The sequence below is a fragment of the Ochlerotatus camptorhynchus genome, unplaced genomic scaffold (assembly GCF_037179485.1).
Source record: "Ochlerotatus camptorhynchus isolate MF236.1 unplaced genomic scaffold, CSIRO-AGI_Acam_v1.1 ptg000211l, whole genome shotgun sequence".
NCBI lineage: Eukaryota > Metazoa > Arthropoda > Insecta > Diptera > Culicidae > Ochlerotatus > Ochlerotatus camptorhynchus.
The window spans coordinates 1,742,262-1,759,447 of record NW_027040701.1 but is presented as its reverse complement, the minus strand read 5'-3'; the positions used below and the strand labels follow the sequence as shown (position 1 = coordinate 1,759,447).

The following is a 17,186-nucleotide window of genomic DNA, read 5'->3' as shown; positions in this document are numbered from 1 at the left end:
CTGCCATCAACCCTGTTAGTGTTGAATTCAATCTTCTGTGACTTTTTAATTGGACCGGTAAAATGTATAAAATGGTCATTTATGTTTTATTTAATCAGTTTTTGATATTTATCCACCATTAAATACATTCACTCTTCTATGTTAATAAGGCAGACTTCGTCATTAATTGTTTTAATAAACTTAAATTCATTGCTAGAGGCAATACATCTGGCACCGCTGTTTCAATGATACTTTCACGATTGCTAGCAAAGCAGTAAAGTAGAAATGGTTTTCTTTGTGATGAATTTTGTTCACCAAGAGTTTTGTGAAGCAGTTGTTTTGAGTTTCTTGTATTCGATTGCGTTTAATTGTGCTATACTTCGAAGAACACAAGTAAGTAAATACAGTGAATGTGTTTTACCCAGGAAATTTTCGATCTATGATCACGAAATACATGTTTTAAATTTTCGTATTCATAATATATGAATGTATGTGTAAACTAATGATGATGATTTTATGATATTTAAAAAAGAAGAAAAACAGAACATTACTTACCCTTTGTAGAACCTTAAATAGCACAAATCTTCAAAACTTCAATACCAATAAAGACCGTTCCAATAATTATAAATAAAACGATGAACCGTGTTTCAAACTGCGTGAAATATTTCACAAAATTCTGGCTGCATCCTGATGTTTACATCCTACTGTAACACGTGTTGTCAGTTCTTTTTTTTAATATTTTGCGAGGAAATGTGAAAATACGTGGCCTTTCTCCTGAACAAAAAGAAAACGGATTGTGCACAAATGGTGTACTGTGTGTGGAGAAAACTGGCTAAGGAGGAGAGTGTGAGCGTTGGAGCAGCACAAACCGCATTACGTTTGAAGAATCATGCACTTTCAAAGATTCTCCGAGGCGTGGAAGAAAACCTGGCCCCGTTGACCCTGCAATCGACCGGAAGACGTTTTAAGCAGCATCCAGCAGCATAAGTGCGAGATGTGGCGAAGAAGATCGGTACTTCGGCAACAAATGTCATGCGGGCCAGGAAAAGATTAGGATTGAAAACCCATCGGAAGCACAAGCAACCAAAACGAAACAACAAGCAGGCTGCATTTGAAAAGACGAGAGCTCGGAAGCTGTACTACTCAATGCTGGGGACAAAATCGGGTTGTACTATAATGGATGATGAGACATACGTGAAACTCGATTGTCAGACTCTGCCAGGACCGCAGTTCTACACTCGCACAAAGGAAAGGATGTTCCTGATTCGGTCAAAGCCATTTACATCGCAAAATTCGACAAGAATGTAATTTTTTTTCTCTGTTCGGGACCTAACACCACTGCGACCAGTAATTTGATCTATTGTATCCCGTGTCCTTAGTTTAGTGCATGTCGTATTGCTCCATCACTATTGAGAAATGATGAAGTATTCGATTTTTTTTCACAGTTGTCATTCTTGCATTTATCGCAAGGATCTGACTCTAATTGAAAGGTCCCGCTATTTATATCCTTCGGAGTGTTGAAATACCCTGCGCGCCCCTTTGTCGGTTAAAATTGGATTCCTTAGCAACAACAAGGAACAAGGAATCACACCGATAATGACCATGCATCAGAACCCTAGTCTTAACCACTTCAAACTAGAGAACAACGAATAGAAGATTAGGAATCACATAGATGAAGACTAACTAACTCATTTTTTCCTTGTTTCAAGATCATCCTCGGTGGACAAAGCTGAGTCTTAGCACTATCAATAAGGCATACAATGTAACAAGGACTATAAGATGTGTTCCTTTGCTTACTGAAAAATCCTGTTCCCCTAGTTTGTAGTAGTCGGGACTAGGAATCGGTGGTAGATCTTACATCCCGTAACGTACCACAAAAAGGTGATCTACCCACGTTACGGGGCAAAGGTCATGGTTTGGCAGGCGATATGCCAGTTTGGAAAATTGAAAATGAGAGAGAGAGAAGGATTAGTATTTTCCATTTAATTCCACTAATTTATTTGCTTATCCTTGACAGATACGCGTATTTCATCTACAATGTGCAGACTTCTTCAGTGTCTTGTACTAATACTCGACTGTCGAGTATTAGTACAAGACACTGAAGAAGTCTGCACATTGTAGACGAAATACGCGTATCTGTCAAGGATAAGCAAATAAAGTAGTGGAATTGAATGGAAAATACTAATCCTTCTCTCTCTCATTATACAGGTATTCCACTAAGACGCCCACATTCATCAGGATATTACTACCCTTCATCAGGCAGCATGACAAACCTGTAATCTTTTGGTTTGATCTTGCTTCCTGTCACTATTCAAAGGATTCGCTAGAGTGGTACAAGAATCATAAAGTCACATATGTGCCAAAAGAGATGAATCCGCCAAATTGCCCTGAGGCTCGCCCTATTGACACTTTCTGGGACAAAGGAAAAGCTTAGGAAATGTTAAACCAGCGAAAAATTCAAGAAAGATTGTTCTAAAGTGGTAAAAATGGTAGGCGAAGGTATTGTGCAAAAACTAATGAGCAGTGCCAATGGAAAAGTTAGAAAACTCAGCCTCTCTCAATAAAATCCTGCAAATTGAATTTATGTGTGAAAGAAAACATGATAATAAACAACATTTGAAAACATAATGGCCTAAAAATTTACACAACACATTTAGAATAAATCGTGTAAATTTAGGTGTTCTGAGACTGACATATACGAGCATCAATTTGACGCACAATTAAACATCAGCGTTGAGTAACAAACTTTTCAGTCTCTGAGCATTTAATGTTTCATGACATGTTCAAAGATGGATTCCGTCACGTGTAAAGTTAGTCATTTATAAGTTTGTTGTTTTATTTAATTCACTAACAAAGTGTATTTATAATTAACGGAAAAGTCTATAAATGTAAATTTCAGCGATATATAGCGCACACGTTATTAACGCTAGATTTGGCGTAAATTTACACGATATTTCATGAAAATTGAAGCGCAACATCGCTTAAATTAGTCATGTTGTATGTAAACTTGTAAGCAGTTTAATTGTTTATGTCAAAAATAGCTCAAAAGTAAAAGAGACGGGATTTTACACGACACTTACAATTCATATTTTTTTGTGTACTGCAGCATACGTGGATTGATTATTCCATAACAGTCTATTTTGTGAGAACTGAAAATACATTTTCCTTTACTTCATATTTCGGTTGTCACATTTTTCTAGGCTAACACTAAGTTTTCTCCTTGCATCTGTGATCTATGAGGCTGATAATTGCAAACCAAATACTAACATTATTTACGATGAATGAAACGAAAGCAGTTCATATGAAATTCGTTTCGTCTTCCATAACCCAAATTTTCTTTCAAAAACAATCTTAAAATCCTCATAAATCTTCATTAGTTTTGGAGTCGCTTTTCCATCACTAGATGTATCGGGAGTGATAATGAGCGTCACTTCTTTTATCGCTTCGACACGAATGTCACGTAACTGGAGCTATTATAAGCGTAACTTTTTTGTAGCTTTTCCTTCATGGTGACGACGATAAAAGCCGTCACAGTTCAAATGATTTTATTTTGGTCAAAGTTTAGGATGGTAATCACCAGCCATGGTAAAAACATCGAACCATTTTGCACGGGGGGCCGTTTTGTCTACAAACACACCACCAAGAGCATTGAGTTTTACACTCCGTGCCACCCAACTAACATTTTCAGCTTTATAAGCCAACTTTTCCAGCGTTGCGCTGTATAGTAGCTGAAACAAAGCTGCAGACACAGCTACAAGCAGAAGCTAGGCAAATTGTTTTTATTCAACTTTTTCACAACCATTATTCAATTTGTCAGTCACATTGAATAACATCACCCAATAAACGCTAATGTCACTTCTATGCAAATATTAATCAACTTTCAACTTTTAGCTTCAAAACAAAGCTTATAAAGCCAATATATTACTCATTTGATGGCTTCTACACAACCAACCACTCTTGCTGAATAACATAAACATCAAAAGTGCTTTTTCAACAACTAATCAACCTGTACTCAACTAGTAAACTGTGTTAGCGCTACTTTCAAAGTTATTTCACAGTCAACTAGGTTTATTTTTAGACTTGTGTAGTTTTACAGCTTTTACTCTGTTCTTTTACAAAGCTGAATTAATTAGTCGAGAAAAGAGATTTATGTGCACTATTATAAAGCTTCTAACGGATGGCAACTAAAATTTTGGAATTTTTTCGACGCCTCTATGCTCAACAACAAACGAGCTCAGAGAGAAATAAGAGTGTGTATGTGTTAGCTCTCTCTTTCCTCTTTTTGCTAGTATTTTCTGTTTTGTTTATGCTTGCTCAGTTTTGCTCAAAATGCCGTCGAAACAAGAAGTATTTTGCAAGCACGTTGTACAGTTCTACGAACTGCACAGAAATCTCGACAAAAAGTATACGGTACAACATTTTAAAAGCGAAAATGTTGCGACTTCGACTGTTTACCATATCATAAGATCCCCAACAACTGCTCGCAAGCAAGGTAGTGGAAGACCAGCCAAAATTATGGACGCAAAAGGACTTCGTTCTCTTTCTCGTGCCTTCAACAACAAGGATTCACTGAGCCAACGGAATGCCGCAAAAAAGTTCAACTGTTCTCACCAATACATCAGCAAAACATTGAAAAGAGTCGGAATAAAGTGCCGAAAGAAGACACGAGCCCCGGAATATACTGACGCACAGATTTCAACGCTGAAATCCCAATGCCGCTGGTTGATTAAAATTATTCCGGAAAAAGTTTTGTTTTGGACGACGAAAGTTACTTCCCTCTTTCGAAGACGCAGATTCCCGGAAACGATCGATACTATTCACCTACTGCACCTCCGAACATAAAATATAAGTTTAAACATAAGTTTGAACAGAAAGTGATGCTGTACATTGCCATTTCCGAGAAAGGCATTTCTAAGCCATGGTTCAAGCCCTCTGGTTTGGCATTCAATCAATATGTGTACCAGAACGAATGTTTGAAGAAAATTTTGATCCCGTTTCTACAAAAACATCATGCTGATGGACAATACGTGTTTTGGCTGGATAAAGCGCCATCGCATTACGCCAAAAAAACACAATCGTTCCTGAAAACCCATTCGATCCCATTTGTACCCAAAAACCACAACCCGACAAATCTGCCTCAGTGTCGCCCAATCGAAGATTTCTTCGGGGTTTTGAGCTCCTTGGTGTACAAAAATAACTGAAGAGCCACGAATTGCAAACAGTTGATTGGTAGAATCAAGAGATGCATTCGCAAAGTTGACATGAAGGCCGTACAACGCTCCTGTTCCGATATCAAACGGAAGCTTCGCCGAACATCCGATTACGGACCGTTTTCAAATGTTCACTATTTTTTTTTCATCAATTTACAATGTATCTTTAATTTCAATAAATCAGATCTTCTTCAAGTATGTTTGTCTTTTTTTGACAGCTTGAGAAAGAAATTCCAAAATTTTAGTTGCCACCCGTTATTCAGCAATCTTGTTGTAGAAGGGCATGTGTTTACGTCAGTTCAAAGTGTTGGCGTGGCGTAGTTGGCAGCATCAAGGTTCGCCAATGCGGCCGTCTAAAGTTCGATTCCAGGTTGCGGTACAGCGTAAATAATTTGGTGGTGTGCTTATAACTAATTTAGATTAATTTGAATCGCAGTAAAATAAACATGATAAATTCCTCCAACAACAACAAAAAAGCGTAAACAATATTTACCCTGGCGTCAAGAGAAAGCTGTGTAGTGATTATTGGATAATCAGGTAAAGGTTGAGTAACCGCCTTTCAAGTTCACACACAACTAAACAGCAGGATACAGGCTATTCCGAAGCGTAAATAGATATGCAAGAAGAACTTGTCCCAACCGTCACAAACAGTCAGAAGTAGCTGATAAAGTTCGCCAGATTTGCTTGTATAGAGGTTGAGTAAAGGTTTCCTCATATCGTATAACATTTGAATACAGCTTGAGGCTGTATAAATGAAATGAGTAAAGCGTTAAAATATTGCGTGAAAAAAAGTTGAAATTTTTTACTAATAGTTTATGTTCTACGATTCTGGTCAATTTTGAATTGCTCATGGTGTCCAATTCAGAAAAGTTAGCATTTTTTTCTGACGAAAATTTTATACTTTTTTCTATGTATATTTTTTTTCTGAAATGGAAATCCAATTTCCTACAATATTGTCTCAGATTGTCTTAGATGAGCCGCATTTGTGCGATGATTTATTAAAAATTATTGAATCGCATTTAATAAAAAAATAGGCGTGAGTCAAAATAGCCGAATTCTAGAACAAACTAGGTTCAACTCTAGGCTCGAAGCAAACAATCATACGATGTTTCATGGAATTCTGAGCGGTAAAATCTAAAATTTGTTAACTTTTTCACTGTTTTGCCTGGAACTGATCAGCATCCTAAACGTCGACCAAAATACAATCAATTGAACATCGCTACGAAATCCAAACTAACTATTCCTATTCTAAAGACCCCCACACCTACCCCGGTTTTCCGCTGGATTCCATCTTGTTGGCCAGTTCAACATCCTTGGAGTACACATCAAACTGCCACTGACGCTGGCCAAGGATTCCCGCCAGGATGGCTCCCGTGTGGATTCCCACTCTCATGTCAACGGGAGAATTTGTATTCTGCTGGACATATCTGCGAAAAATCGGAGGAAAAAGATGGTCACCATGGTGCTTTTCGCCACTAATTAGTACCAATTGGTACCGAGCTTGTGCTTCTAATCCAATTACACTCACTTGATAGCCTTCACCATCGACAGACCCATGTGGACACAGAGAACGGCGTGGTCCGGCCGTTCTACGGGGGCGCCACTGATGCAGTAGTAGCAATCGCCCAGGATCTTTATCCTTAATTGTTGGTATTTCTGTGATATTGAGAGAGAGATAGAGAAAAAGAAGAGAGAGAAATTAAAGTAATAAAACTTGTTTTGGAAGTCCAATAAAAGTTGACGGGATGCTGTGAAGATATGAAGACCACCAACGGACGATTGACGACTATGGCGGCTAAGGAGAGGCGGCGGCAACTCAATTTGTTTCATCTTTTTTTTTGCTAAATAGAGAAAGTAGGTAGTACCTACTAGCGATTACGTGATGGGAATGAAGTAAAGAAACAAGATGCCCATGAAGTGACTTGGAAGGAAACATTTATTGGACGTCAAAACTTTGATCTTTCAAAAGAGTGATACCATTTTTAAAAGTAATTTTTTTTTCTGCAGTTTCAATTAAATTTAATTGATAAACATTAAATTGATTGCTAGGAAAGCTGGTCTTCAAATGTAAGAACTCACAGTTCTGAGAACAGTGTCTATAAATTACAATGAATTTGATAGCTAAAATGTGTCCACACTTCATTCTCCTGTTCACAACTCATCCGTTTATTTACCACAACCTTCATCTTCGCATCATCGAATCGTCCACCGTCGAGGAAATCGTTCATGCTTGACACTCTGTGTAACATCTGCAAAGGAAAAAAAACTGCCGAGGAAAAAGAATCACCTTCTACTCACCTCTGCTAGACGATCGAAACGTGCGAAAAGTTCATTTAAAATTTTCACCAGATCCTGAGCCGAGTAGGTGGACGAGATGGCGGTAAATCCGACGATATCAGCATACAGAATGCTGCAGGTTAAAAAAAAAACATGGAATCAGGTTTGAAAAAAAAGCAGGAAGGAAGGAAAACGTGGGTAATGAGAATAGGCGGCTGTGCAGCGGGGAGTGGGATAATATTTAGTGAAAGCTCCTGTCTTGTTCCACAGTTCGACAGCTCAATGACGACGAGTCCGAGAAAATGTGCTTAAGACTTGAAAATTAGACTTGGCAAATCAACCGGCGAGAATATGGAAATTTCTATTTGCTGTGGCAGTAACGGTAGTTGAATTCGTAATGGTTTTTCTTTTACAGCGTTAATTAAGGTATTTGCATATCTGGAGGCAGAGATTTTTTGAACTTGGCTTAGAATGCATCTACTGAGTAAAATAGTGGCTAATATGTCCCAACTGAAGCTCTGCGTTTGTTCTCAATTTTCTTCCACATTTCCATAGTTATTGGTTAGGAGCTTGCTCAGGTTGCACTATTTCCGTATTCACATTATGGTAGGGGAAAAGTTGGCTTCGGCAATACCTTATATTATCGTCAGGGGGTAAACAAAGTTCTAGAGCACTCAAATTTGACCAATAGTTGCTATGAAACACAATGTATCCACATGCCAAAATTGAGCTCTCAAGGACGTTGTTTACCCCCTGACGATAATTGGTTAAGGTAAAGGGTGATACGGTCAAAATTTGGTCAATATCAACTTGACGTATTTCTTTCAATTTTGCATTTAAAAAACCTGAACACCCCTCATTTTGAAGGTGTGTGTGTGTAGAATGTTACTCCTATTTTGATTTTGGAATTCACTCTTCAGTTGTCAAAATGCCGTCCAAGCAAGAAGAGCAGCGTATCAAAATTTTGCTCGCGCATCGCGAAAATCCGAGCTACTCGCACGCAAAGTTGGCAAAATCGCTAAAAGTTGCCAAATCAACCGTTACAAATGTAATTAAAGTGTTTGGGGAACGTTTGTCAACAGCCAGGAAGTCTGGATCGGGGGGAAATCGAAAACCGGAAGCCGCTGAGACGACAAAGAGAGTTGCCGGTAGTTTCAAGCGAAACCCTAACCTCTCTCTCCGAGATGCCGCAAATAAGCTGGGTGTATCGTCTACAACCGTGCATCGAGCCAAAAAACGAGCCGGACTATCGACTTACAAGAAGGTAGTGACTCCAAATCGCGATGATAAACAAAATACGACGGCCAAAGCGCGATCCCGGAGGCTGTACACGACGATGCTGACGAAGTTTGACTGCGTGGTAATGGACGACGAAACCTACGTCAAAGCCGACTACAAGCAGCTTCCGGGACAGGAGTTTTATACGGCAAAAGGAAGGGGAAAGGTAGCAGATGTTTTCAAGCACATGAAACTGTCAAAGTTCGCAAAGAAATATCTGGTTTGGCAAGCCATCTGTACCTGTGGCTTGAAAAGCAGCATTTTCATAGCTTCCGGGACTGTCAACCAAGAAATTTACGTGAAAGAGTGTTTGAATAAACGTCTGCTGCCTTTCCTGAAGAAACACGGTTGTTCCGTACTGTTTTGGCCGGATTTGGCATCTTGCCATTACGGTAAAAAGGCCATGGAGTGGTACGCCGCCAACAAAGTGCAGGTGGTTCCCAAGGACAAGAACCCTCCCAACACGCCAGAGCTCCGCCCAATTGAGAAATACTGGGCTATTGTCAAGCGGAACCTAAAGAAGACCAAAAAACTGCTAAGGGCGAGCAGCAGTTCAAGGCAAACTGGCTTTCTGCGGCGAAGAAGGTGGACAAGGTGGCTGTACAAAATCTGATGGCAGGGGTCAAGCGTAAGGCCCGGCAATTCGGATTTGGAAAAGCGGAAGCCTAACTGAATATTTTTCCTGAATTTTATACTAATTGAACTTGAAAAAGAAATTTAATTTGATTTTTTAAATAAACGATTTCACCGATTTACACGCGTTTTCCCTTGACCAAATTTTGACCGTATCACCCTTTATTGCCGAAGCCAACTTTTCCCCTACTCTATGTCCCGGGAAGTCAACAAAATGTATTCGGCCGGACCCGGTTCAATTCCCGGTCCAGTCCAGGAAATCTATCGGGTTGGCCATTTTCTCGACTTCCCTCGGCATAGAGTACCATTAAACTTGCCACACAATATACAAATTCATACTTTGGTTGACATAGAAAGCTCTCAATTACTGTGGAAGTGCATCCTTAACACTAAGTGAAGAACTGGCAAAACGCTCGTTTTAGAAGCTCAAAAGCCTAGAAGGGAATCAAACCCACCACTTCCAGCATGGTCTGCGCATGCAAGGTTTCATAAAAAAAGATTCAAATCAAATCCGCTTCGTCTGACATCTGCATAAACTTCGTCTGACGTTTGATTAACATCTAAACAGAAGTTGCATAATTCAGTGCAAATTGATTGCTTACATTAGAGCTAGAGCACACTTCTAATGAACCGAAAAACAACAACTCCCGCGGTGAAGATGTTTCCATTTGTCTCCATCAAATTAAATTACAGTTCGTTTTGTTCGTTCTGACAAAAGCCACCCAAATTACCGAAGGCTACTTATACCTTCCCTCCATTCGTGTACCTACCGTTTACCGTACAGTTTTTGGACCAAGTTGAGAAGAAATTTGCTCAACGCTTCCAAATTACCGACGAGCACCTCCGTAATCCAAACTGAAAAGCTCTGCCGTACACGAAGCAAAACTTCCCGACAACTTTCACCATTTGTTATATGTACCAACAACATTCTTGCACGCAAGCACTGTGTCTCGTATAACTGTAGCAGGAGCCGGCAGATGAAGCCAATTTGCCACGATTCCGCAAAATCTCTAGAGGCCCGGCGATGTCGTCTTCTCGTTTCCCACCAAAGATAAACATCTTGTTGTGATAACAAATTTACATCCAAAGGACGACGATGATGGGTGAGTGTTTTCACGGTTGGAAAAACATGTCTTTTCCGCTTTGACGCATCGTAAGTTTTCATTCCGTTTCCACTGATTTATTCTTTTCCGGTGCCCTGACGTCTTCCTTGATTTTCCTCCTCTGACTGATCTAACTGAATATCTTTCGCAGGTTTTTGCGCGAGTGCCGACAGAGCAGGTACCGGGTTCCACTGCCTCGAAGCTGTACCACTCATGATTTATTAAACAAACAATAGACATTCCGAGAGTATGGACAAGCTTGTTGGAGAAGTAAAGTGGAGATTCATAAGCTGCAAGGTTTTTTTTTTGTGTCTGTTCTCATGTTGCCTTTGTTGTTCCGTTTGAAGGGATGTATTTCCGATGTATATGTCACGCAAGGACCAGCGCGGGAACCTGTTAGGCAGGAAAACGTAGAGGGAGTGAACTTCCGTAGAATTGACGTTGACATGGTAGATGGATGGGATAGATGTGTCCCAAGTCATATGCTTGTTTTTCAAAATAAAGTGGAAAGAAAAGGATTGTGTCTATTTTGTTTACGGACGGTCCCACGGTTAATTGAGAAAATTACTAAGTCCGGGATTACTTTTATGTTTGGTCTTCCAATAAGTTGCTCCTAAAATTTCGGTTTCTTTAGCTAGAAATGGTTCTACAGCCATCCTTCAAAACACGCGATTCTCTCTGAGTTCTACCACCGCTTTTTCTCGGCGGGTTTTCAACCAGCTGGTCTGATTTTTTTGCATGTGAGTAGTGTTAATGGAGAACTAGCCATTCGTAGAAAATCATAGCAATTGACTGAAAACCCACCGAGAAAAAGCGGTGGGTAAAACTCAGCGGGTAACGCGTTCTTCGGAGGAAAGCTGTATTCTTTATGTCAAGCAACATATTCAATCTTGGGGAGCATCTCAGAAAAGTTTCTCATTCGATACTTCCGAAGTAGCACATTTTCATAACAAGATATCGAAGCAGCTTGATTGTAACTGAATTAAGCAGCCATGGTGGTTCAGAAACCGTATTTAGGTGGAATAAATTGTTTGTGACTAAATCATTTGTTTTAGGTATATAGTGTCTTCGGGAAAGTTTTTCATTTCTTTTGGCCAACATTTTAATGAGTAAGACATAACACTCCTCAAGATTGCGTTGTAGTTCTCATCAAAATATCCTTGCAAGTTCTGCAGCGTCAAAACATTAAAAAAAGTAAAACCATCAATTTTTTTAACGTTTTAAAATAGCCTAGAGCTTTCTAATTTCATTTATATTTTGAAGTTTCAGAAGCTTAAGATTCTTTAGAACTTAGATTGGGAGGACATTTTTACAAATTTAAATAAGAACCATCTAAACCAATTTTTGTTGAAAACTTTGTTTAAAAAGTTTAAGAAATCCTGTATTTCAAAACGAATTGAAAAAGCCGATTTCGTAAAATTAGCATGATTTCTGTTAGGATTTGAATACAACCTAAGCCTGACATTCCCGTGTTGAAGGGTTTCGACAGTTCTGAAAAAAGTAAATTAGGATAAGGTTTTCAGAGTTGTCACTAAGATATAACATCATATAATAATTTTATTAGCGGCAAATGAATACTTATGTTGACTTCTTTACTTAACCTTTTTATCAAGTTCGTTTATTAGGAAGGCTCAATCGTGGTAGTTTTACGGATCCGATTTACTAACTTCACCTTTGATGGTCCAACATGCCAATATAAAAAAAAAATACAGCTTTGTCTTGAAGAACGCGTTACCCACTGACTTCTACTGACCGATTTTTTTCGGCGGGTTTTCAACCAATGACTCTGATTTTCTGAAAGTAAGAAAAGGGCTTGATGTTGCTAACAGCATTAGCTACACGTTGCCTTAATCCGGAGTTTAAGTGATAGGCCCAATTAAGCCCCCTGTAAACATATTTTATAGTGAGAGGACAACTCGAGGGAATACTTTTGAATTTACTGTTGGTTGACTTTCGTTTTGAAAGTAAATAATTAACCAAAACAAATGTACTCCATTGACAATACTCACATTCAAAAAATCAGACTGGTTGAAATTCCCCCAAGAAAAATCGATGGGTAGAACTCAGTGAGTAATGCGTTCGTCAGTGGATAGAATAATGTTATGCATTTAACTTTACCCTAGTATTCGATTATTCAAAATGTATCCGAAAATTTGCACTGTGTTTATGTATTTCAATTATAAATTCAACTAAATACATCAAATCAAGGACTTCCTGTCGTCCGATGACAAGGTTGATAAGCTCCAAATAGCAACTTTTTAGTTATTCGAGATAGACCAGTGTAATGCTCGACAAAGTTGTAGAACAACACAGCAAAAAATAAATGTTAATATTGCATCCAAGAGGGTGCACTTCAATCATGTCGAAAATCTAATGTTATTTTTATGGCCACAAAAATAAACAAATGCAGTCAAAGCAGCGTAATGTCAGTTCATGCACTGTATTAATAATAATTTTGTACTTTTTGGCAAGTAATATTACAATATATTTTCGACACGATTGAAGCGCATCCACTTTGATGTGATACTAAAATTAATTTTTTTTTGCTGTGAAGTTATTTGAAATAATACCACAATGTTTTTCATTGATTTATTTTTTATTTTATAAAATAAATTCCAATAAATTTGGATTCAATTTGACACACGATCAAAAATAGAGGCTATAAAAAATCACGTACATTAGAATTGAGCCTATGCTTTCTTTATTCTAACAAGATTTCAGAACATCTATGAACTTCTTCAAACGTACGGGAAGACTCTAATAATGTTGTACGAATATTACTGAATATCTGGGTAGATCTCTGAAATTAAAAGGAATTTTCCCAAACTTCCAGGATGTTCAGAAAGCTTAAGATTATTCCGGGAAGTTCAGAAAGAGTAAGATCTCTGAAAAAAAATGATACGACTTTCCCTGAAGTCCTAAGAAGTTATCTGAACTATTTCAAAAATGCCTAAGCTTCTATGAAGTTTAATGAGCTTCTAATCAGTATGACGAAGTTTTTCAAAGTTTGAAGAACTTTTACGAAATTACCTGCATCTTTTTATGTCTTATGAAGATTCTCGAACTGCTTCTAAGTTCGCTGCACAACTACAAAGATCTCTGTGGTTTCGTGAAATTAAATAATGTTCCCTGAACTTGTATGAAGCAAAGTCTAAGTCTAGGTACAAATATTCCATTTATTCGCTGTATAGTTTTCAAGACATTTAGCTGTGGGAATTTTTTAAGTTCCTTGAATTTTTACTAAGTTCTTTGAAGCTCTACGGCGTTTCCAATATCTTGTAACCTTTGAGTTTTAAGTTTTTTGTTAGTAAGATTAGTGAGAAATTGATGTACATTTATAAACTAAATTGGGTCGTTCGGGTGAAACAAGACCGAAAGGGTGTATAAAAAACAACTGTGGTAGGAACTGCATGGAATAAGGAGATGGATATGGATGAGTGGTGATAAACCACAAAGAAGAAAAATGGAGACAATAAGGAGCGAATAGAAAATGGATTGGAAAAGGTGGGCCGGCTGATAACTGGGATAGTCGACCATTGCTCATAAGTAATCCGGCGTACGTGCCACCAAGACGTGAGTAAGTGTAGAAAAGTTACCATAAGTGCAGTGAACGACTTCTTCTGTTGCTGCTGTTTGTTCAGGTAACTAGTCTGAAGAAACTGCGTCATTGGGCCGTATGAATAAAAAGAGTTTACTTTACTTTCCCGTGCTTTTCTTACGGGAAAAGTAAAGTAAACGCTTTTATTAATACACAGCAAAAAAATAATTTTGATATCACGTCAAAGTGGATGCACTACAATCATGTCGAAAATATGGTGTAATATTACTTGCTAAAAAGGACAAAATTATCATTAATACAATGCATGAACTGACATTACGCTGCTTTTACTGCATTTGTTTATTTATGTGGTCATAAAAATTACATGAAATTTTTGACATGATTGTAGTGCATCCACTTTGATGTGATATCAAAATTATTTTTTTGCTGTGTACGACCTATTGGCTGTGATTCTCGTTCAGAGATTATTTGCGCACGATCGACACATTCCGGCCAAGTCAGTCAGGGCTGTCATGGTCGAATCGTCAAGGACCTTCTACTCTCAGGCTTAGAACCCGCTAAGTGGGAGTTTCCTCGAACAAAGTCCCAATCATTAAGGAGGAATTACTTCTCGGTGTGGCCAATACGGTCTCGTCCGTGGTTCACCGATCTCGTCAATGAAGGAGGACGCCGTTGACCCTGAAAAAGATTACTTCAGCAGCGGCACAGGTATTGCTGCATTAGCTGGTTGCGAACTGCCATTGCAACGCGCCAACCCAAGCCTAAGATCCACCATTCAACATTAATCAAGTCGTCAGTCGCCATCGTGACGAAACAATCGAAGCCACGGAATCGTCATCGCGGTCAATCAACAACGCCGATCAACCACTATCCGCGAGCACTCGCCGTCGTGCAACAGCTTCACCCCCGGTACGTACCAAAGCAGCAGAAATCACACCATACACCCCGCAATAACGCATTAAACTTTGCATACACCCAATTCAGTTCCATATTAAATATGTTGACATACATTTGCAACCCACACGTTTTATCTTTCCTTTTGTTCCATATTAAGTCAATTAAGAAATTCCACAGTTTCTGCACACTTTGTTCCACGTACTCCTCCGAATTACCCAGTAGCATGCCGGCCCTGTGATTCACTTTAGGGGTCTCGTGCTACTGAACTAGTTATCCGGGAATCTTGGTCGAACCAGAGTAAGGCTCTTCTAGCCTCAATGTATCAAGTTTTCTGAATTTCTATTTTGATTCCTAAACTTCTACATTTCCTGTTTAAAGTTTAACGAAATTTCCTGAATTTCCTTTCATTGTTTTTTTTTTACAAAATTCACTAAAGTCTTGCTATTTTATAACAAAGTCTGATGCTTTACAAAATTCACTGAACTTCGGTGCAGTTCTCAGTACTCCTATGGAGTTCACTGAATGTCTACAAATTTAGCTGATCTTCTATAATGTTCACTGAACTTTAACAAAATTTTCTTAAATTCTATTAAGTTCAATAAACTTCTACTGTGATGAACTAGCCTGAGCCATTCGCTCGTAGCTGTTGACACAAGCAGCTGTGTATTTTTTGTTCGGTGCGACTCACGCAATAGTCTGTTTTTCGATAACAACTCATTGTTGCCGTGCTTGCTCATTGTTCGATTTAGCTGTTACCCTGATGTAAACAAACAACTAGTGAAGATGTCGTTGGAAATAAAACTGACGATAATAAATATTCAGCTTCCCACAAGGCTCGGTGAAACCATCAATGGAAGACATTGCGAATTTCGTGAAATCGCTGGATGCGGATGTCACTCAGATGATCACTGCATCTCGCGCGGAGCAAAAACCTATGTTCATCAAGTTCAAATCAGAGGATTCGATGCTTCATTGTTTGCTATACAACCGAGGAGAATTATTTTTTCATTATGCCGATGGAAAATCACTATAGCTGCATTCCTCCAATCCATAAGGGAACATATTCTACCAAGGAAACAAACCTTTGGGAGAGGGGGACGGATGGGCATCGGATGAATTCCTGCCACAAGCGGCCAGTTCAACAACAAAAGGAAGAAGACAACCAAACAACGGAATTAGGCAGAGACCAGTACGTAAATACGCTGCTGTAGTGACTGGAGGTGCATCGCCAAACGAGGAAGCGGTTGAGGTCCTGGAAGAAGGATGTGACGTTCCCGGACGCCGAGTAGAACAGTGGAGAGGAAGCAAGCGCTGCTGAGAAACCGTAGCCGCCTGTTTTCAAGTGCTAAAATTATGCGTATTACACTACAAATTCAGGAAAGTGGACTGATTGGGAATGAAACTGATGAAGACTGCACATTGTAGCTGAAATACGTATCTGTCATGGATACCAAAATTAATTAAGTGGAATTAAATGGAAGATAACATTTTTTATGTTTTATTTAAGAATTCCACTCAGAACCCAATTTTATTACTTCATTATGATGGCTACAAACCTTTGGGAATTTTCCTTATTGAAGAGTTGTATAGATTTTTCTCCTTTGCTTTACTTAAATCTTTGGATATTATTAGCTAGGTAGATTCTGGTTCTACACGTTGTAGTTTCATTTTTATACCTGTGATCTTGACATTTTTACCTATGGGATGAGTTTGATAAGTCTTTAGAGGGAATGAAACTGATGAAGACTGCACATTGTAGTCGAAAAACGTATCTGTCATGGAAGCCAAAATTAATTAAGTGGGATTAAATGGAAGAAAACGTTTCAATGGCTTTGTACAAATTATGGCAAGGATTATTGCAGGCAGGGTTATTCTTTTAAATCCGTCGTAGCGATGAAGCGCTTTAGGTTTTGTATAGAATTGAGCGATTTCACAAATTATATTCATTTTTCTCGAATGAATGGACCAAGAAGTTAAACAAAAAAATCATTCATGTCTCGCATTTTTGATTTTTAACAAAAAAATTGACTTTTTAAAAATAAAGGTAAGGATTATTGCAGGCTTAGGGGTCGTGCTAGAGGTTTAAAGTGTCTACATGGAGATTTTGGCATATACTATAAAAGTTTTTCGTTTCAATTTATCTAACGCCGCTCTAACTTTGATTCATGATTTCGAAATGCTACCGAAATCTAATAAATGGTTGCTATGACAATATGCAACAGGTCATTAAAGACATTAAAATGACATGTA

General features: G+C 38.5%; 1 protein-coding gene across 4 annotated transcripts in view; it reads right to left on the bottom strand.

Annotated features, from left to right (window-relative positions):
- Positions 1 to 17,186, bottom strand: part of Ac3 (Adenylate cyclase 3) — a 145,336-nt gene that overhangs the window by 46,375 nt on the left and 81,775 nt on the right. For all 4 annotated transcript variants that reach the window (XM_065224423.1, XM_065224427.1, XM_065224426.1 and 1 more), the window contains 3 exons: positions 7,488 to 7,599; positions 6,718 to 6,845; positions 6,458 to 6,616 (listed from right to left, as the gene is read on the bottom strand). In XM_065224423.1, coding sequence (XP_065080495.1) covers positions 6,458 to 6,616; positions 6,718 to 6,845; positions 7,488 to 7,599 — 399 coding nt within the window. The remainder of the gene's footprint in view (positions 1 to 6,457; positions 6,617 to 6,717; positions 6,846 to 7,487; positions 7,600 to 17,186) is intronic.